The sequence below is a fragment of the Geotrypetes seraphini genome, chromosome 12 (assembly GCF_902459505.1).
Source record: "Geotrypetes seraphini chromosome 12, aGeoSer1.1, whole genome shotgun sequence".
NCBI classification, from domain to species: Eukaryota; Metazoa; Chordata; class Amphibia; order Gymnophiona; family Dermophiidae; genus Geotrypetes; species Geotrypetes seraphini.
Window position 1 is genome coordinate 118,098,685 of NC_047095.1, and position 23,098 is coordinate 118,121,782.

At 45.2% G+C, this 23,098-nt stretch overlaps 1 protein-coding gene across 1 annotated transcript in view; it reads left to right on the plus strand.

The window, feature by feature from the left end:
- Positions 1-987: 987 nt before the first annotated feature.
- PPP1R18 (protein phosphatase 1 regulatory subunit 18) overlaps positions 988-23,098 on the plus strand; it is a 37,681-nt gene continuing 15,570 nt past the window's right edge. Inside the window, exon 1 of the mRNA XM_033916133.1 lies at positions 988-4,227. Coding sequence (XP_033772024.1) covers positions 2,029-4,227 — 2,199 coding nt within the window. The 5' untranslated portion in view covers positions 988-2,028. The remainder of the gene's footprint in view (positions 4,228-23,098) is intronic.

Sequence of the window (23,098 nt, forward strand, 5' to 3'; positions counted from 1 at the left end):
ATTGAACTCCTTGGCTATGGACTGTCAATGCTATATATATATATATATAGGTTATTTAGGGGAAGGGAAGAAGGAGAGCAAAAACCTTTCAGCAGTTGCAACTAAAAAAATCCCGGTAGGAAAAGAGAAGCCAGTTCTGATTGTGCCGGAGGAAACTTCAGGGCCAAAAAGAAATTGACAGTAACTCCTCTCTTTTCCCTAGAAGTAATCCCATAGTTTCCTGCTTTGTTTCTGCATTTTGGTCCTTTATAAGTCTTTCTTGTTTTCGTCATGCTGTTCTGTGATCTGGTTTGCTGGGGCTGTTTGTAATGGTGTATAAAACCATAAGAGGAGTCTTTCAAAAAAAAAAAAATTTTCCACATTTTATATTCAGTGGTTGCTGCATATGATGCAAATAAACTAATTCCGGTCTAGAAGCTTTTTTCAAATGTGTCTGATAGGCGTGCCACAATGATTTAGCTCTGCCTCACAGATTATTTTCTGCAGCCTAGACTGGTTCACATTAGCTCACAAAGGAGGAATTCCCCTTGAGGGAAGGATATGTGTCAGTTCCCCGTGTCAGCTCCCCTCCCCCACCACTAAGCGCTATCTTTCCACTGTTCCCCCTCTGCCTTTTGCTTTCCACATTCAGTGTTTCAGCTGGTAATTTGTCAATATCCCCATCAATTGTGGTCAGGAGAGAAAAGGAAGGGGAGTGCGTATAGGCAAAATCTTTTCCGTATTATAGCCCCAACCCCTTTGTTCACATCTGTCCTGGGACAGCAGCCTTAGTGCAGACCATGCTGGGCTAATGTCCCCAGTCTAACCTCACCCTTTTTTCTCTGTTCCTCTGTTTCCTGCAAGCAGCAGCTGAGATCTACTATCCCTCTCCTTTCCCCTCCCTGCTCCCTCCCCTTCCTTCCCATGTAGCTGGTCTTTTTTTCTGTACAAAGATTGTAGTTTCTCCTCCTTTCCTGCCTTCACTTTTTTTTTGAGGAGGTTGGTGAAAGAAAGGAGGCAAGGGAATCCTCTCCCCCCCTATTCGCCTCTCTATTAAAAACAAAGGACAACTACTGAGACGCCTCCTTTTCACTGCATGGGTAAGATTTCTCAGCTCCTTTGGATTTTCCTCCTCTTTTCCCCCGGCAGCTTGCTGCCCTTCGGTGTGTTTTTCAAGCGCTTGATCTTTTGAAAGACAGAACAGAACTTGGCAAGCCATGCTGCTCCTGAGGATGTCTGAGAACGAAATCCAGGATTTTGGAATGTAAACCCAAGGATCAGCCATGCTTTTTAAGATGAGCGCCCTTCTTTGGACCTTTTATCAGCCAATTTTCAATGGACAGGATCAGACATTTTTGATGCTAGCTCAGTACACAGAAATCCCAGCAGGATATGCCCAACAATGAAAGTCTTGAGTTATTTTTCTTAAGACATTTCTGATTTTTTTAATTATATAATTTTTTTTGTTTTCCTGGACTGTAAAGGGATTTTTAGCAGTCTGGACCAACAGATTTGTGCCTCTTTGGATGAAAGGATTATTCCTGGCTGGAGCAACTATAGATGCCAGACTGTTATTGTCTCATCGAGCACACACAAGTGCTACTTACCCTTAAGATATGCGGTTTCTGTATTTTGCCCTTCTGAGGACAGTACCTGGTCATGTGGAGGCAAATGCACCAAGGTAAGAACTTAAGGCAATCTCTGGGTGCAACAAACCTTGCACACGTCAGATAACATTTGTCGCTGCCCCATTGTATTTTATGAACATTTAAGGAACTCATTCAAAGGGTTATTAGGAGAGACAGAATTGATGGCTGAACAGATCTATGGGAAAAGGCCAGCACTAGGGTTTCACCTATTAGCATCAGTGACAACCTCTTTCATTTTGCTGAGCAGATATGATTGAACCATTAAACAGATACATATCATCTGGAAATCCCAACATCTTTTAGTTCAACTCCACACCCTCTCTATTATCTCTTCTCTGGAGGTATTCTCTCTCCTCCCCATTGTAGTTCTGTTTGGAGCTGCATTCACTTTGAAGGCAAAATGTCAGGGTTACCTGAATGGAAGCTACAGCTGCTGGAGAGGAGGAGGAAAGAGGAAGAAGATAATCGGAGGCAGAATGAGGAGCAGCGAGAGAGGCTGTCAAAGATGCCCACCTGGAAGCGAGAAATCATTGAGCGCAGGAGGGCTAAGGAGGGCTCTTCTGGAACTTCTTTCTCAGAGGCAGCTGGGAACTGGGATGGCTCACAGTTGCACAATGTTTCCTTTTGTAGTCAAGCAGCAAGTACTTTTCACAGCAATAATGCTGAGCCAGAAAGCTTGGTTCTGCAGGAGAAGATTGGCCCAGTCCACCAAAACCCCTTCATAAAACTAGAGAAGCAGCGGAAGGAGAGCTTTGAGGGTGATACAGCCTCCAGGGTGAGGCAGGTGACAGATCTCCATGCTCAAATGCCTGGAGTGAGGACCACCAAGGCTGAGAACATTATCATCATTGAGTCGGATCCTTGCATCTTCCAACAACATTCAGCCCCACTGAAGGAAGATGCTAAGTGCAAGAGTGCGGAGGCCCTTAATGAGCTAATGACTGTACATGAGAGCAATACAAAACCAGATATTCTTGCTGCTGACATGCTGGCCATCAAATCCTCCCTCAGTCGTAGTGTAGAGGATCTCAATTCTTTCAAGGGGCAGGAGGATCTTCCGGTCAGAGGGCATCCTCGTCGTGGCACTGTCAGCAAGCTGCTGAGCAAATTTGGGCAAGAAAAGAGCAAGTGGATTAGGCCTGTAAGATCACTGAGCACTGAGAATATTGTGGATAAAGCAGAGCCACGAGATAGCTTCAAAAACTCTTTTGAGGCCAGCAGTTCGCCAAACTCAGGGGACCTCTTCCTTTTTCAGGAGGATGGCAGTGCCACTAAATGGAAGCCAAGTATTATGGCAAGACCCCTGAATCTCTCCAACACACAATCACTGGGTCTCTCCATGGCCAGCCCCCCTTTTGATAGAGAGAAGGCACAAGAGGTCCCTAAACATGCTGTAGAGACCTTTCATAATCAGTTCAAAGCCAAGGAGCCTCTGCCAGGGTTGGAATCTTCCTGCAAGTCCATGACTTGTCCCACTCCCAACCCACTATGGCACAAGGAGTCTTCAAGACATTTTGAGGCAACAGATGAGAACCATCTGGAACAGGAATCCACCCAGGGAAAAACCACAGATACTAGGGCGATCTTTGTTCCATGCCTAAATCAAACCATTTCAGATTCCATCAGCCGTAGAGACTGCTTTGAGATCCAGCCAGCTCCCCTTCCCGACTTCTCCCTTCTGGCGGATGATGACCTTCAGGGGAAGGCCCTGGCCAACCTCCGGCTGCAGTCAAAGAGTTCCTCTGTGATTATCCCCCATCGGCAGCCAGCCCCTCCCCTGCGTCCACAGCTCAGCCCTAGTCACGGAGAGGAAGCCAGCTGCCTTTACAAGTCCTCGGCTAGTTGCTGCCTTCCCCCTTCCTCTTCCTGCCTCTCTGCAGGTTCTGCAGCTGCCCTCTCCTACACTGAAAACAGGCAGCAGCTAGTAGAGAATGCTCTGAATGCCAGCTGGGAAGGTGCCCAGGCTTTGAACGGTCGGGCACAGTCTGCCTGTGACCTCGTGGAGAGGCAAGAAGAAACAGCATCTGTGGATAGCCAGTCCCTGCAGGATTCTGCGAATATGAGCAGGCTTTACAATCTGAAACCAGCACTAGTGCCAGGAAAAATGTCCCCACTGACACCAGAGGAAGGGAGGCTTTCCCCTTTCAGTATCCGCGCTGCCAGTTCTCTCTTTAGCCAGGCAGATAGACCAATGGTATCACTTCTTCCACCAGATCAGGGAATACAGCCAGCAAAGGATCTGTCCATGAGCAGGATGGGCAATGTAGTTTCATTGGGAAGAGGTCTGTCCCGCCTAGAGTCTCCAGTAGTACCTTCATCTCCTGAGCTTGTGGGCAAAGTGACCCACCCTGCTATGCAACGGCGAAGTGGCAATACCATCACAGTCAACCCACGCAAAGGACCCCCTGCTGGCACCAGGACCTCCCCCACCAGAGCAGAAAATGGCTGTCTGGAAACTGATACCACAGCAAACACAGACACCTCCAAAGCAGCTCTGGTAAAGAAGAGGTATCCCACAGTAGAGGAGATCCAAGTGCTGGGGGGCTACCTGTCACTGGAGAGGTCCTGTCTGGCAAAGAATGACCCCAATCGTAAAAAGGTAAGAAGTTGTTAATGCTATTGAGGTGCAGTGGGTTCACATCTGTATCCTAACCTGATTATCACAAAACTTCTTGTGTCTAACATCAGTTCTGTCAAACATATACCATACTTCCTCCTCCATTTTCTATCTACAGTTTGAGTACTTTGGGGTGGTGATCTGAGCAGCCTTGAGCTGGAAGTTGTACAAACAGAGTTGCATACATAAGCAGGGGCATTACTCAGAAAGGCCTTACGTTCTCCTTTTGACCTCAAATGTAGAGGAAAAATAGCATAATATGTTAGCTTTGCATTCCATAGTCGCTGCAGTAATTGAGCATATGAAAAAGTGAGCTTCACTTTGTCAAGCTAAGCAGATCCAAGATGGAGAGACTGTAACATATATATCAATGAACCAGAGCACTTGAGGGAGCAGGAGGGGAAAGGCGGGGGCAGAGAACAGAAGGCTGCCTTCAGGATAGAGCAGGCGCAAGCTAGCGGAATCTTTCAGTGGAATGTAAAGTAGCTTTTTCCTTCCTGTCAGCAGTCGCAGGAGTTTTGCTTGTTCAGTCCTGATAACATGTCTGCCTGAAGCTCCCGGTCACAGGGACAGGGCAAGTTAGTCCATGTGGCTTGCGTTATTGCATCTATGGACTTGTTCAAGTTTGTTTAAGAAAAGCTGAAAATTACAAGTCCTAGAATGTAATGGAAACAAGTCTTAGACTGGCTCATCTCATCCTCATAGATGTGAAGTCATCTATAAAGAAACTTCCATCAACTTGAATACACTATAATGTACTTATGTGCATGTTTTGCTGGAGTATCTTCTAGAATTTTTCCCTTTGGTTTCTCTCTTTGCTGGGGATATTCAGTAATCGAGAGAGACTTTAGGAGTGTTCATATTTGATCTTAAGATTTCTGGGGTGGAACCTCATCTGATATATTGTTTCTAACACTGGAAGTTGGACCTCCCAAAAGGATAAAGGCAGAGCAAGGTGGTCCAGAGAAGGGCTACATAAAACAGTGCAGAGTCTGTACCATGAGCTCTATGAAATCATTACTTCAGAACTAGAGAATGACACGGGAAAAAATTCTGTCCCCGTCACCGTCCCGTCCCCGGACCACCATCTTCTGCACCGCCCCATCCCCGCTGGTCCTTTCACCGCCACATCCCTGTCTCTGCCGTCCCCTTCACCGCCCCGTCACCGTCCCCGCTGTCTCTTTCACTGCCCCGCCACCGTCCCCGTCTTCAGCGTCTTCTCCTCTCCATCCCCCCATCTCCAGCACTCTTCACGCGGTCCAGCAGCTCCCTCCTGCCGGCCAGCCGTGCATTTCCCTCCCTCCCTCCTTTTCCCTTACCTTTTCTTCTTGAAACTGGCGATTTTTATAAGGCTATAAGCTGTATTACAGCCGGAGCCTTGAAGTCGCGTCGGGTTGCCTGCTAGAAAAGTCTCCTCCGATGCAACCGGAAACAGGAAGTTGCGTCAAAGGAGACTTTTTCCAGCAGGCAACGTGATGCAACTTCAAGGCTCTGGCTGTAATACAGCTCGTAGCCTTATAGAAATCGCCAGTTTCAAGAAGAAAAGGTAAGGGAAAAGGAGGGAGGGAGATGCATGGACGGCCGGCGGGAAAGAGTGGGCTGCCGGATCGAACCCTCGTTCACTGCGCGTTCATTACTTGTTCACCGCCCCGTGCTACCATTCACTGCTCCACGGGGTGGTGAATGGCCTTGTCCCCGAACTCGCGGTGACCTTTTTTTTTGGTCACCGTTTTGGCGGGTTACCTGCGGCTAGCCGCGGGTAACAACCACCGTGTCACTCTCTATTCAGAACCTAAATATGTAGTATACTTGAGAGGAGAAAGAGCAGGTGGTCTCTCTCTATATATAAGAGTACAATGCTAAGTATATGTAGTGGTGGATTAATTTTGGGGATTTATTCCAAGTCTTTTTTAGTGGTAGCTCAAGGTGAGTTACATTTGGATGTTTCCCTGTCCCTGGAGGGCTTACGATATAAGTGCTTGAGGCAAATGACAGGTTAAGTGATATACCCAAGATCACAAGGAACATCATTTTGATTTGAACATTGGTTTCCCTGGTTCTCAGTCTACTGTTCTAACCACTAGGCTCCTCCCCCTACCTATGATGGTAAAGATGTTAAAATATGACACACAGCATTTTTTCAGTGGAAAGAAAGCTCTAGAGCAAGATGTCCAACATTATGAAACTCCAAGGGGGTAAACCCAAGAGTAACATTAGAACATACAGTATTTCTTCATATATAGGGTGGTGGTATACAGATCAAAAGATGATGGAGATAGAAACAGAATACAAAATAGTTTATTATGGGCACAAGATCTCTAGTAGCCAGGAAGTCAGCCATTGAATAATTGTTACAGGAAGGAAACTGACTTAACTAGATGGGTCTTGCATTCTGTGAGAGGGATCAGTTGTTTAGAGGATATTGAGACTCCTAAGTTGAGGGGTGGTAGACTTAGAAGTAATGTTAGGAAATTCTTTTTCATGAAGAGGATGGTTGATGCCTGGAAAACCCTCTCAAGGGAGGTGGTGGAATTCAAAAAAGTGTGGGATGAATACTGAGGATTTCTAATCAAAAAAATGGATGGGCATAAATTGAAGAACCAAGGCCGGCAAAGGACAGACTTGCATGGTCTATATCCTGGATATGGCAGTTTGGTTTAGGATGGGCTGGGGAGGGCTTCGACAGGAACTCCAGTAATTTGGAATATGAGGATGGTGTTGGGCAGAATTAGATGGTCTGTATCCCACAAATGATGAGATGATTTGGATAGGCTGGAGTGAGCTTCGACATCAACTCCAGCAGTTGGAACCTAAGGACAGTACTGGATGGACTTTACGGTCTTCCTGTACAATGTAATATAACTATTTCCCCATGTCACTGCGATTTACCCATGCAGTGACATGGGGAATGGTTAATCTGCTGGCTGGGTTGGAGGGCAGTGGGGAGTAGGGTTGTAGATTGAAGGCTCTATCAAAAAAGTGGGTTTTCAGTCCACCCCTATCTTTATCCGCCTTCACATATAGTTCAAGCTCCTAGTGCTGACCACAAGTGTGTTCATTCTTCTGCCCCTCAATATCTCTCCTCTCTTCTTACACACCTCCCAGAGATCTCCATTCCTCATATAAGCTTCTCTTAGCTTTACCCTCCAGACTTTGCTCCTTTCATCTAGCTGCCCCCTATGCCTGAAATAAATTACCCAAGTTTGTCCGTCAAAGCCCTTTCCTTACCTTGTTTAAAAGCAGACTGAAAACCCACCTTTTTGATAGAGCCTTCAATCCACAACTCTACTCCCCACTGCCCTCCAACCCAGCCAGCAGATTAACCATTCCCCATGTCACTGCATGGGTAAATCGCATTGAACCTGTACGGGATGTGTGATTCAGAAATTCTTATTAGATTAGAAATATCAAAGAAAAAAGACAAATTTAATTTAATTTATAATACTATTGGGCAGATTGGATAGATCATTCAGGTCTTTATCTGCTGTCATTTACTATGTTACTATGATATAGACTGCTTAGATATGGGTGTGGCTAGGAGGGAGAGAGAGACTTGGGATAGCCCAGGTATGTGTTCGGAAGATACTGACAGGGATCATATATTATATTCAGTCTAATATCTTCAAATATAATAGGCAGAAAATATTACACACACACTTTTTCTAAGGTCCCCAGTCAAGCAGTATCAAAAACCAATACCTTAGATATTCAAATTGAAGATCATTTATAGACCTCAGCGGTGCAGCTGTGGGTCAACTTTCATACACAGATCAAATAGCACCAAAATCGTCATCGGTCTGTTTTTATACTTTATATTACTATTTAGTATTTTAGGTTAATGTTTATCAATATTAAGACACAAGTATATTAGGCACACAGTAGTGTTTATTTTCCTAAGGTTTATTCATCAGCAGGAGAAACAAACACAATCACCTTAGGTAATTACGTTATAACCCGTTCACAGACCTCAGCGGACGGAATAGCATTCATGGGACGGGCATAACTAAGGGGAAATACAGTGGTACCTTGGTTTACGAGCATAATTCATTCCAGAAGCATGCTCGTAAACCAAAATACTCGTATATCAAAGTGAGTTTCCCCATAGGAACTAAGGGAAACTCAATTGATACGTTCCCACCCACCCCCACCCGCCCGAGGCCAGCGGCGCTGCTCTACTCCCCCCCAAGAACCAGCATTGCTCCCCCAAAGGTCCCTCCCCCCCACGTGATCCGGCACTCCCCCTCCGCTCGGGTCGCATCCCCCCCCTTGCCGTGATCTGAAATCCCCCAGACCCACCTGAACACGCTTCTTACCCCCATATGGCCACCGGCATGTCCTGTGCGTTGGTGCCGGTGCCCGAAGACCTGCGTCCTCTTCTTTGCTGGGCCTTGAGCATCTGCGCATGCTCAAGGCCTGCGAGTTCACGCTCTCTCCGAGAATCTCAGAGAGAGCGTGAACTCGCAGGCCTTGAGCACGCAGATCTTCCGGCACCGGCACCAACGCACAGGACATGCCGGTGGCCAGAGGGGGGTAAGAAGCGTGTTCGGGTGGGTCTGGGGGATTTCAGATTGCGGCGGAGGGGGGGTGCGATGCGAGGGGGGGTGCTGGATTGCGAGGGGGGGAGGGTGCCGGATCACGGGGGGCGCCGCTCCCAAATTGAGGCAAGCTCGGTTTCTGAGGCGCCGATTTTGCGAATGTTTTGCTCGTCTTGCAAAATACTCGTAAACCGAGGTACACTGTACCTTGATAAAGCCCTTTGGGCGAAACATAGCCTATGTTGGATGAAGATCCCCCCCCCTACTTCTATGCTATGCTTTCTAAAGAGATGAGTATTTGAATATTGATAAACATTAACCTAAAATACTAAATAGTAATATAAAATATAAAAACAGTAATATAAAAATAGTAATATAAAAATATATAAAATATAAAAATGATGATTTTGGTGCTATTTATTTAGTTTTATATCCTGACAGTTTTCACACAGCCGAGGTGGGTTACAAATAGCTTAAACATTACATAGAATATATGACAATCAGATTACATCCTTAAGATATTTCTGAAACGGCAATTTACAAATAGCATTTTCCTAGGTAGCATTACCATTTCACAGAGTAGACCTTCAGTGTGAAATCTAGATTGCATTAAGCCCCTCATAACGATTTTTGAAAAATCAATTTGTTCAGCTATGTATTCTGCACTATGCTTTGCAAATAGTAGTAACACAGATCTCAGGAAGCGAGTTTTATTTTAGCAGTTGAAAATCTAACTAAATTAGTACATGTACTTATAACATATTGCTTAGATTACTGTAATACCCTTTCAGGTGTGCGTTATGGAGAGTGCAGGGCCATTTTGTCTGACAGGTATCTAGAAAGCCAAATGCCAGCTGTTTGTGTCAGCAAGCCAAAATAATATATAAGCAAGCTACTGCCATCAGCCATGACGGTGACTGACCTCCGATGCACTTCCTGTGTAGTGTGCACTGGGAAACCAACTTCACATTTTGCTTGTTAACTGATTCACTGATGCAAAAGTCAAAAAAGCAGAACTTTTCACAGAGAGGCAGAAGGAACCTCAGCCACATCAATCCTTTCCAAAGTACCATTGTCACAATGTTTGAAATCCCTTTGTCCCACTCTTCATCCATTAAAATAAGTTGCTAGACCAAAGAGGCAGAGACTCAGAAAAGCCTAGGCGTGCAACTATCTCAGGGGTGAATAACTGTTGCCCTATGGGCTTTTGCATGCTTTAGTTAAGCTCTCAGCTCCATCTCCCCTCTTCCCCCTCCACCCGGCGAGGTGAGTTGCATACCAGCTCTTCTGGGAGGACTGGATATAAATCCAAATAAATAATAAAGTACCGGTCTCCCTGCATATTCATGGGTTTGGCATTTGCGACTTTGGTTATTCATGATATTTCCATCAATAATTGTGAATATTTTGCAGTACTGTAAGTTAAATTTTGTAAACAAAAATTTGAGTTCACTAAAGAACAGATGAGTGTGGTTGAGCCCGGGACCTGCGGTGTGGTACACTATCAAATGCTTTGCTGAAGTCCAGGTAGACGATGTCCAGGGACTCCCCAACATCCAGCTTCCTCGTCACCCAGTCAAAGAAGCTGATCAGGTTGGATTGGCAGGATCTCCCCTTAGTAAATCCATGTTGGCGGGGATCCTGCAAATTCTCCTCGTCCATGATCCTATCCAATTGGTGTTTGATTAGGGTTTCCATTAGTTTGCTCACTATTGATGTGAGACTCACTGGTCTGTAATTTGCCATCTCCATCCTGGAGCCTTTCTTGTGGAGTGGAATGACGTTAGACAAGTTTCTGCTGAAGGAGAACGTGCGCTGGTAGGGCTAGTCTCAGTTAGGGTGCTGGTCTTAGACCAGAGGGCCGCCGCGTGAGCGGACCACTGGTCTGACTCAGCAGTGGCAAGTCTTATGTTCTTATTTCAAACTTTCTTATACATTGAGGAAAAAAGTTAAATTGAGGGAAAATGACCAGTAGCAACTTCAGTAGTAAATAATAGTTTAAACTGCCACCTGATACTTGTTTGCTCATGTGGCCAATCCAAAGATTAAAGTTAGATAAATTGACTTTGCAAGTACGGTACTTTGGAAATTAAAGAGCTTGTATTTGAAATTACAGTAATCTATGCCCACAAATATGGAGGGAAACCTGTACACTACGTGTTATGCCTGTGTGGATGGCATGAAAATCTTCTACCGAGTAGATGGGATAGATAAAACAGATCTAAAATATTTTAGAAGAATCTTCAAGGATTTGGCAACTGCACTTAAATAATAAGTTAATGTATTTGTGATGCACTAGTCTAAAAATTAGAGAGGCAAAGAGCTAGCAATCACCAAACAGTAACTCCAGAAGGAGACTGTATTTGATATGTTACAAGCAGTGGCGTAGTACAGGGTGGGGGGACTGCTTGGGGCGCCCTCTTGGCGGGGGTGCTCCCCACCAATGCCATGCTCACACCCCCTTCTTTCCCCACCTCTTTAAATTTTCTCCAGCGCGAGCAACCTTTCCAGCCTGCTGCTTGCGCTGGCCTGGCTCCCCTCTGAAATCACTTCTGGGTCGTGAGGCCAGGAAGTGACATCAGAAGGAAAGCCAATGTTGGAGCGAGCAGTAAGCCAGAGAATCTGCTCACATTGGCAAAAATTTAAAGAGGTTCCGGGGGGAGGGAAAGGATGTGGCATGGGGGTGGGGAAGGAGCGGGGAGAGCAGAAAGGAGGGTGCAGAAATTTGCCACTGCCCTGTGTGCCTCCTACCCATGCTATGCAAGTTTTTAAAAAGAGCACTAGTGGTAAACTTGAGTGTGAGATCATACTATGGGTTAGGGGTTAGGTTCCTTTCATTATAACGTGAGCTCAGTGTTGATAATACAGAAAGTATAGAGTGGAGTTATATTCAGGTACACAGGGCTTACAGTGAGGAGGGGGGAGGTTAGGTGACCTGCCCAGGATCATAAGAAGCAGGCTTTTCTGATTCTCTAGCTGCATTTACCATTAGGCAACTTCTCTACTCCAGTGTATCCACAAAACTAACTCTTTTGGAGACACTGCTGGTGAGGATTCTAGGACGATCCATCACGGACGATTCAGCACAGCTGTTTCATCACTGAAACAGCCACAATGAATCGTCCATGGTAGCACCTGACTTCAGGTAGGCAGCTATGCCCCGCCCCCTACTCCCCCAAAGTAGGAGCACCACTCCAAAACAAGAGCACCCCCCTCACCCCACATGCCTCTAGAAAAGTTCACTGGCATGAACAGCATCTTCTACTTCCTGCTCGCGCCAGCCTTGGCTCCCCTCTGACAAGTAATCTCTTCCATCTGCATTTCTTTTCTGTTGAACACAATACAAAGATATCTGCTATACACAATTCTCAAAGCTAACATATTTCAGTCAGTAACCCCCTCACCCCCTTTTACAAAAGCGTAGCGCAGTTTTAGCACCAGTCGTGGCATCAACAGCTCCTATGCTCAGAGGAATTCTATGAGCATCAGAGCAGTTACCACCATGGCCAGCGCTAAAAACCATGCTATGCTGTTGTAAAAGGGGGGTAAATTAAAAGTAAAATGGATTTTTAAAGCTTTAGTTGGACATTTGGGGCCTCTTTTACAAAGCCGCACGGCAAACACTCCAACGTCCATTAGCTCCCTATGGACGTCGGAGCAATTACCGTAGCAGCAGCTGCTAACATAAGAACATAAGCAATGCCTCTGCTGGGTCAGACCTGAGGTCCATCGTGCCCAGCAATCCGCTCACGTGGCGGCCCAACAGGTCCAGGACCTGTGCAGTGATCCTCTATCTATACCCCTCTATTCCCTTTTCCAGCAGGAAATTGTCCAATCCTTTCTTGAACCCCAGTACAGTACTCTGCCCTATTACGTCCTCTGGAAGCGCATTCCAGGTGTCCACCACACGTTGGGTAAAGAAGAACTTCCTAGCATTCGTTTTGAATCTGTCCCCTTTCAACTTTTCCGAATGACCTCTTGTTCTTTTATTTTTCGAAAGTTTGAAGAATATGTCCCTCTCTACTCTCTCTATGCCCTTCATGATCTTGTAAGTCTCTATCATATCCCCTCTAAGTCTCCTCTTCTCCAGGGAAAAGAGTCCCAGTTTCTCCAATCTTTCTCTATCTCTCTCTCTCTATTTCTGTCTCCCCTTTTCTCTCTCTTTCTTTCTATCTCTCTCTATTTCTCTCTGTCTCCCTTTCTCTCTCTCTTTCTGTCCCTCTCTATGCCCTTCATGATCTTGTAAGTCTCTATCATATCCCCTCTAAGTCTCCTCTTCTCCAGGGAAAAGAGTCCCAGTTTCTCCAATCTTTCTCTATCTCTCTCTCTCTTTCTGTCTCCCCTTTTCTCTCTCTTTCTTTCTATCTCTCTCTCTCTCTATTTCTCTCTGTCTCCCTTTCTCTCTCTCTTTCTGTCCCTCTCTATTCTCTCTATGCCCTTCATGATCTTGTAAGTCTCTATCATATCCCCTCTAAGTCTCCTCTTCTCCAGGGAAAAGAGTCCCAGTTTCTCCAACCTTTCTCTATCTCTCTCTCTCTATTTCTGTCTCCCCTTTTCTCTCTCTTTCTTTCTATCTCTCTCTATTTCTCTCTGTCTCCCTTTCTCTCTCTCTTTCTGTCCCTCTCTACTCTCTCTATGCCCTTCATGATCTTGTAAGTCTCTATCATATCCCCTCTAAGTCTCCTCTTCTCCAGGGAAAAGAGTCCCAGTTTCTCCAATCTTTCTCTCTCTCTCTCTCTCTTTCTGTCCCTCTCCACTCTCTCTATGCCCTTCATGATCTTGTAAGTCTCTATCATATCCCCTCTAAGTCTCCTCTTCTCCAGGGAAAAGAGACCCAGTTTCTCCAATCTCAACATATGAAAGGTTTTCCATCCCTTTTATCAGATGTTTCGCTCTCCTCTGAACCCTCTCGAGTAACGCCATAACATGACTTTGTGAAAGGGAGGTTATTTTCCAATCAAATTGGTTCTAGATTCATTTTTATTTTTTTTTGCTTTCCTGACCTCAACAAATTCTCTTTCAAGCAGCTGCTGTCCATTGGTCTTTTTCTTTTTATAACTTTATTTTATAAATATTTCACATAACATGAAATACAAAAAGTCATAGTCCACATCAGTGGGAAGTGATGGACATCGATCATACCAACCAGACAATTTAAGAAAATAAAATAGGTTAAGTGAAATAATACAAAATCTATAAACCTTTACCTTGTGAAAATTCAAATGATCTACAAATCATCCCTCAACAGAACTTTCTTTTTCAATAAGTAATCTTTCTAGCTGGGTCTGATCAAAGTAAACATAACTAGATTAATCAAAGGTTACCAAGCACTCGTACAAGGAAACTGTAGAAAGAAACTCCCTCCTGCTGCAGTTACCCTGTCTTTTAATTTAAGGAATTCCTTACGTCATCTCTCATTTTTCTATTCCCTGTAATTTAAGAAATTCCTTACAATGCCTCTTCTGTCTTTTACTTTTCCCTCACTACAATTGTCTCTGATATATTACATTACATTACATTACTAATTTCTATTCCGCCTCAACCTTGCAGTTCTGGGCGGATTAACCTTTCAATTTAGCTTTTTCTTTTCTACCTAAGTTCACTCAAATTTTCAACTTCTCACCCAATCTTCTTTTCCCTTCCATCTTCAGTCTACTCCCCATTGCCAAATTTTACCCACTGTAATCACTATCTTCTGCTTATTCATTTCCCTGCCAACCCACTCTTCTCCCACACCTCACCCACATGGTACCTCCATTCCTAATTTCTCCTTCCCTTCACCCTTCCTGCACAGCATCTGCTCCCTCTTTCTCCCCTCCCCACCCTCAAAGCCTGAAATCTACCTGTCCTCCCCCCCCTGCGCTCCTTCTGTTCCCTTCTACCATGCTCCAGCATTTCTCTCTCTCTCTTCCCTCCCTCCCATTGTACAGCATCTTCACTTCTTGCTGCCCCTGGATCCTACATCTCCCTCTTTTCCCTTCCTCCTTCTGCATAGTATTTCTTCCTCTCTCCTCATCCCCCTTGTCCTTTATGTCTCCCTCTCTCTCATTCCGTCCTTTGCTGCAAAGCAAGTGGGAAGAGAGAGAGAGAGATTGGATCCAGGGCGCATCTATCCCACCCCCTCTAATGCCACATTCAACATTTCTCCCTCTCATATTCCCCTGCACCTGTGCAGCATTTTTTGTCCCTCCCCACCAGCTACATGCTCAAAATTTCTCTTTCTATCACGTTTCCCCCAAAATAAGAAACTGTTTTATATTAATTTTGGGTCCAAAAACACACTAGGTCATATTTTCGGGGTAGGTCTTATTTTTTTCATGTACAATTATCATCTCTCCCTTCCTTTCCTCCACCCCAATTCTTCCTCTTTCCTTTCTCTCCCCCACATGTGCAGCATCTTTCCTCCCCTCTTATTCATCCACTTGTGCCTTCCCTCTGCAGCATCTTTCTATCTTTCCTTGCCTCCCTCCCATCCCTTGTGCAGCAGAACCCTTGCACAGCTTCAATCCCTCCCTTCCTCCCCTTGCAACATCTTTCTATTCCCCCCTCACGCAGCCGAACTTCCACTGACCCTTCCATTAGAACACCGACAACCGTGAGACTGATATACCTTGCAAACGGCATTGTTGGCAGCAATCTAATCAGGTTGAAATGCGGCACATGGAACACCCCGGCAGGAGAAGGCCTGATTAGATTGCTGCTGACGCTGCCGTTTGCAAGGTATATTGGTCTTGTGGTTGGCGGCGTTCTAATGGGAGGGAGAGATGGAAATGTCAGTGGGGGTTCGGCTGCGGGGCGGGGGGAAGTGCTATTGCCGGTGACTAGGGCTTATTTTTGGAGTAGGGCTTATATTAGGACCTACCACGAAAATCATGCTAGGGCTTATTTTCGGGGTAGGACTTATGTTCGGGGAAACATGGTATCTCTCCTCTCCAGCATCATGCCACATCTCTCCCTCCCTTCCCTCCATCATTGCCTAACATTTCTTCCTCTTGCATCCCTTTCCATCTGTCCCACCCTTCCCCTCTCTACCACAGCATCTAATATTTCTCCCTCATCTTCACCACCATGTCCAACAAGTCTCCCTCTTTCTTCCTTTCCACATAAGAACATAAGAATTGCCGCTGCTGGGTCAGACCAGTGGTCCATCATGCCCAGCAGTCCGCTCCCTCCTTGGCTATTTTTTCCTCGTAGTCTCTTTTGGCCCCCTCTTACCACCTTATGGCACCTGCTTTGATGCTGTTTGTGCTTTTTCCAGTTTTCATCCGTTTTTCATTCCTTAAACAAGTCTCTGATCGCTTCTTTCACCATTACAGTGAGCTATGCCGGTTCCTTGTTCTTTTTCCTCTTGGATCCCTCGCCGATACACGGTATATATAGATTTTGCGCCTCGGTGACCGTGTCCTTAAAAAGGGACCATGCTTGTTCTAGCGTCTTTACAGTGCTTATCCTCTTCTTAATCTTCTTCCCCACCATGAGTCTCATCTCTTCATAATTCCCTTTTCGGAAGTTCAGTGCCGTGCCCGTCATTCTGGATCGATTTTTCGCCCCTGTGTCCAGGTTGAAGCAGATCATATTGTGATCACTGGTTCCCAGCGTCCCCTCTACTTCTACACCTTGTGCTGGTCCTCATAGTCTATTTAGAATTAAGTCCAGAATTGCGTTTCTTCTCACATTCTCCTTGACAAGTTGTTCCAGGAAGCAATCGCCAAAGCATCCAGGAACTTGGTCTCCCTACCGCTGCCGGAGGTGCCTAGGTTCCAGTCTATTCCGGGATAGTTGAAGTCACCCATGATAACTGCGTTGCCTCCCTTGCAGTTGCGTTTAATCTCGTTCGTCATTTCTCCATCGATTTCTTCGGACTGCTTTGGGGTCAGTAGTAGATGCCGATCTTTGTTTCTGTTCCATTTGTTCCCAGAATTTTGACCCATAGAGACTCTAACTTATTCTTTGTGTTCTCTCTTTCCCTCCTGCTCCATTCTTTGTTTCTCTTCTCTCCCCTATTGGCAACATATCTTTCCCTCCCTTTCCACCCGCTATGTCCCAACAGTTATCCTCTCCTTCCACCCACCCCATCCCCATCTGCTGGCCCACCTGCCCGTGCAGCATTTCTTCTTACAGGCATTTCTCTTCAACAGGTCACTGGTAGCAGTTCTTATATGCTGTCGATGGCTGACCCGGAAGCCCTCGTTCTGATGCAAAATGCAAACACATCAGAGGGAAGGCTTCCAAGTCAGCTGCCAGAAGCATGTAGGAACCGCTGCTGATGAACTGTTGAAGAGAGGAAGTGCAGTTGCCATTATCATTGAAGGTATGCTCCCACACGAGTCCCTCAGGAACTACCATGCATTTAATGATGGTCACTGAACTTGTTCCAAACGGTTTAGTGTGCCAGTATTTTACCAGCCAATTAGAATGACTCACCATGGTCTTTTCCAAGCTTCCTAGCAGACTCCGACTCTGCCAGTTAATCAGCTGAGCCGGCAGGACTTTGGGAGACCTGTGGCTCAGTTGGTCAGGGCAGGGAGAGGAGCTTTGACAGAAGAGAGGAGTGTGCTTAGCGATTGCTACTCTGGGTTTTTGCCAGGTACTGGTGACCTGGATTGGCCACCGTGAGGACAGGCTACTGGGCTTGATGGACCATTGGTCTGACCCAGTAAGGCCATTCTTCTGTTCCTCCCACTCTTTACTGGCAATTCTCTGCACAAATAGCATGCATATAATTTGTATGCTATTATGCTGAGAATTGCCCGTAAAATAAAAGTCCCTCCCACTACAGCCACTACATTGACTCACTGGATTTTACCAGTGAGTTTTGAAAATCCAGTCCTGAGTGGAGTAGAAAGGCCTTGAACCACAAGGTAATGGCGGAATAGAAATCTCTAATGTAATGTAGATATGAATCGCTTGTTTACTCTTTCCAAAAATACTAGGACTAGGGGGCATGCGATGAAGCTACTAGGTAGTAGATTAAAACAAACTGGAGAAAATATTTCTTCACACAACATGTGATTAAACTCTAGAATTCGTTGCCGGAGAATGTGGTGAAATCAGTTAGCTTAGCCGGGTTTAAAAAAGATTTGAATCATTTCCTAAAAGAGAAGTCCATAGGCCATCATTGAGATGGCTTGGGAAAATCCACTACTTATTCCTAGGTTACCCAGCATATAATCTGTTTTACTCTTTGGGATCTTGCCCAGGTACTTGTGACCTGCATTGGCCACTGTTGGAAACAGGATACTGGCCTGGGCTTGATGGACCTTTGCTCTGATCCAATATTGCAATTCTTATGTGAGCCAAGTATAGGACAATCAAGCCATTGTGACATCGCTGACGAGGTTGGCTCGTAGGCATTGGTGGAATGAGGCATTATGACATCACAATCTCAGCTCTGGAATGTTGCTACTCTTTGGGTTTCTGCCAGGTTCTTGGGACCTGGGTTAGCCACTGTTGGAAACAGGATGCTGGGCTTGATGGACCTTTTGTCTATCCCAGTATAGCAATTGTTACGTTCTTATGTGAGCCAAGTATAGGATAATCAAGTTATTGTGACATCACTGCTGAGGTTGGCTCTTAGGCATTGGTGGAATGAGGCATTATGACATCACAATCTCAGCTCTGGAATGTTGCTACTCTTTGGGTTTCTGTCAGGTTCGAAACAGGACACTGGGCGTGATGGGTCTGCATTCTGTCTCGGTATGGCAGCTCCTGTGTTCTTAGGTCATTTACTACAAGCAGTTAGTTAACTGTATTTATATTCCTGCATGTTTATCTGTATATGTGCTTGCATCAATATTGCAGCAAATGAAAAACTGGCAACCTTAAAAGAGAAAAACTGAGAAAAACAGGAAGTGGTGTGTGTGCGCACAAGCAGAAGCATTGGGGACTATTTAGCTCACGCATGCAGTAGCTCTGATGCAGGAAGTGAAGTGACAAACGGGAAGTGGTCAACACGGGCTCAAAGCCCAGCCCCCTCCCCCCCTTCCACCCATGCTTTGAGAGCACATTTTGTCACCCTTATGAGATTTCACACTACATGTTCACACTGTACACCATGTCCCAGGATGTGACTGAGTTTAAAAGAATGCAAAACTGAGGATGTTGTCATATGATTGACTCATCATTGAATAATATCTGCCCCTGTGCACCTAGTTTTTTTAGAACATAATTTCTGCAGAGTGACGATAAATTCTTGGGCTTCATTTGAGACAACTCAATTCATATAGACTTATTTGTAAGGCTCTAAAATCTTATTTTAACAGAAGTTAGATTTAATAAAAATAATTGTTATAATTTGTAATTCCTACAAGTGCACCACCGCACAACTCTGATACCTGGCTAACTCTGCATCAAAACAAGGAAGCCCACTGTTATCTTCTCACCGGAGTGTAATTTGCATGCCGGTGATAAGATAACGGTGGGCAACCTTGATTTGATGCAGAGTTAGCCAGGTCTCAGAGTTGTGTGGTGGTGAATTCCCACGAGGCAGGTCTTTGATCAAAACGCTGAGGAGGTTCGTGCGACGGCTGTGGTTTTAGTCAGCGTCGCTGTGCCCATGTAACGGCGTTGCGTCGGGAGTTTTCAATTAATTACAGTGCTGAGATCCTTTGGACCAGATAAGTGGAACCTTGCACTCTGATAATAATATTCTATGATAAATGAAGATATAGTAGATGTTGGATTTACTCTTAAAGATATTTAAGGGATTTTATCAACATGTTTTTGAATAAAGCATATTTTACAATAGGAAGGTTGGGAGGTAGAAACATATGATTACATCTGATGAGGATCGGTGAAGTGGGTACTCAAAGGTGGGAGATTTCATAGCAACACTAGGAAGTATTTCTTCACTGAAAGGGTGGTTGGTCGTTGGAATGATCTTCCACTTCAGGTAATTAAGGCAAGCAACGTGCTCGATTTTAAGAAAAAATGGGATAAGCATGTGGGTTCACTTTGTGGAAGTGCTTAGGGGGAAGGGTCCTTAGAGTGGGCAGACTTGTTGGGCCAGTGGCCCTTTTCTGCCGTCATATTCTATGTTTCATATTCTACAATAGCAGGAGCTATGAGGCCCCCATGATCCCTTTCCACTCAAAAGTCTGATGCTTCTCCCTTATTTTTGAAGGTTAGTAATTACATGTTGTGCTGAAAAAAATGTATTGGATAATTTTCTAAGATGTGTTTTCCAAAAAAATTTTCATATAGTGGTTTGGATGGAAATTAGGATCAGTTTTGGCTTACTGATGCTAATAAGAAGAAGAACAATACTACCTATGCTCTTACTACAATTTAGCTTGTTTCATATGGTAGGTGTTACTAATGTTTGAGATTTAAAATTACCCATTTCCCCAATCTTTTGCTATCTTTTTAGAGGATTGTCCAAGTGTCTGGACTGTTTCTCGGACTGGAGGGAGTTTGTCTGGGTTTTGCACTCACTCTATCCAGTCCAGCCACCACTCTGGAGTCGGGTCTGGTTCTGGTGAGTCTCCACTGTCCCTAGTACCTTCTCCAGCGCTGCAGTTTAAAAACTTCAGGCAGCCGGCAACTTTAGCAAGGAGATCCTTTTGACGGCCTATTCCGGAAGCTTCCACTGTTCCTGCGTAGGGGGGCCACTGCAGAGTAAAAACTTCCAACGTAGGCTGACAGCAGAAGGGTCATGTCACCAACGCTGCCAGCTGCCCAAAGTTTTTAAATTACAGCGCCGGTGAAGGTATTGGGGACAAAGGAAACTCACAAGTGCCAGACCCTAAATACTCCCTTGCGTCTTGTATGTCACTTGACACTGAATTGGCTCACCTCACCATCAGTAAGTGATAATAATAATAATAATAACAGTTTATATACTGCAATACCGGTAAGTTCTATGTGGTTTACAGAAGATTAGTGGAGTACAAGTTGAGTTGACGTACAAGTTGAGTTAACTTAAGGGATGTGGGAACAATGGGGAGAAAGGGCAAGAGAGGGGAAGGAGGAAAGTGGGTCAGCTGTCTAGGTATTTCAGGTATAGGTGAGTTTTGAGGCGTTTCCTGAATACCTCATAAGTGGTGGGCAATAGGAGTTGTTCTAGGTCTTTACCCCAAAAAGCAGCCTGATGTGAGAGAACTCAATCTGATCAGGTTGGGAACTATTTTTGAATGGTGTTCTACTGCCCGGCTGCATCTGGTTTAGGCTTCCAAGCCACCGAACACTACACTGGGACTGCGTGAGTGGGCTCCAGTTGAGTCAGACCTCCTCCCAGTTCATTGCTGCACATGGAATTGGTCTCCAGTCCTGCCATATGCATGCATAGATCAGGCAAATTCTGATGCTAGCATATGTATGCATATATCACAGTTTAGGTTTGTCCCCCCCCCCTTCCCACCAGCTGACAACTTTAAGGTCACTGTCTGAGTAGGAGAGTCACGTTCATCAGCAGAAGTGTGGAAGATGGTCCACAAAACCGGGAATGCCCTGCCGCATGCAGGAGATCCTATCTCCTGTTCTCATTTTTTACCTTTGTCATGGAACTTCAGAACTGCCAAATTTTCCAGTTCCAGGAGGGAGACCCTAGATCAGTTTTAGGTATCGGTCAATCCTCATGCAGTGGATAGAATCAGGGACTTCAACTCCTGCACCACATTTGATGTACGCTGAAAACCAGGACTGGTTTAAAAAAAAACAACAAAAAACCCTCCTCTGGAATCAGCCCAGGACCAAAGTTGGCATCCTTGGACGTCTCACCACTGTGGTGCCTGAGTTATCTCCCAGCTGGAACTTTGCAAGTTCCAAGGAGACAGCTGACGTATACAAAGCGCAGCCGGTGAGAAATTTGTTTGTGGTGCAAATAGATTATTTTTCAGCAGAAGCTGCAGGATTGTGTGCAAGAAAGCCCTTAACATTTATAGTAAACAGTGAAAGTAATTTCAGGCACCAGGAGAGTGAAACAGTGCTTATGAAAGTCCACGTGAGACATGAAGCCTCCTGGTATTTAGCTGCCTCCTCTGAGATTAGCCAGAATTGAGAAATGGTTACTCCTTCAAAGGAAACCTGTACTCTGCCAAGTCTCGGGCCATAAATAAAGGGGGTTTGGCCAAAATATTATTGGTTTATGAACAACTTTAAACTGCTTCTCTGAGTCTGTGAGAACAGCCATTACATATTTCCTGTATCCAGTAAGTTGGAGTTGTCACTGGAGTTGTCACAGGCTAGCTTTGGGCTAACTGCTGGAATGTGCCAAGACTGAAATTTGGTGCCTCCATTCTCTTGTGGCATCTCCAGTGCAGCACCTTTGTCTTTCTTCCCCTGCGTAGCAACCTGCCCGCCTCTTTTTATCCCCTTGACCTTTGCCCTAGGCCAGCTGGTTCTGGATTTTCCCAATAGAATTGGTCCAGCCCTGAGTTTACCCCATTGCACACAGAAATTTGTCATCTTGTTTATCTTAAGGAATGATTTGTGATGTCAGAACTACAAGTCCCTGCATGCAGTGGGGTAAACCCAGGATGGGATCAACTCTACTGAGTGAATCTGTTGCTAGTTGACAACCTACTAGCCCAGCACCTGAGCCCTCTCTCTTTACCCATATACTATGTAGGAATGGGCTGTCATTGGCAAAGACATTGAAAATGTTAAAACTCAAATGAGCGAAAAGAAAAACCATGAAAATTCATGTTTTTTTTATTTGCCGCACAAGCAGTATACGTGTGCATGCACACTACTGGGAAGAGAGCATGCAAGTGTGTGCCCTCTTTCCAAATAAAGCATACACTTCTGAAGCACATTACTCTCTTAATGAAAAAAGTGCCCATCGAAAACTGTTGAAACATTCCTAGAAATGACGTGAAGTGAAAATGTTCTAATATGTAGGAGGGAAGAGGATATTGGCATGATAGCAGCCCTTTGTGTTACAACCGCCTGGGTTGCATATCCCAGAAGCTAACCTCGGGGATTGATTTAATTTGTGAGAGCATAACCGACATTCCAGTCAGATGCAATGAGGTCATTCCTGCATCTCTTGCTAATCTGGTTGCTGCTGGGGATTCAAGAGGCTTAAGAAATCAATCGAATAGTAAACTAGATAAGCGATAGAGGGCAAGTTGAAGCATAGCACACAGAACCTTCTCAACATGCACTGATTTGCTTGGCTTAGTTCAGTATCTCTCCAAACATAGTTGAAAGCTTCTTCAAACTAGTTTCATCTCAGTTGTCCAGTCTCGAAACTATTTTGCAAACTGACCTGGGCAAAGAGCAAGTGACAGGAGGGACAATGCTTCTACCCAGGGGCACACTGGCAGAGCTCGTAGACATTCCCACCAAAGGAGAGAGCAGGAGGCAGCAGGGGAGGT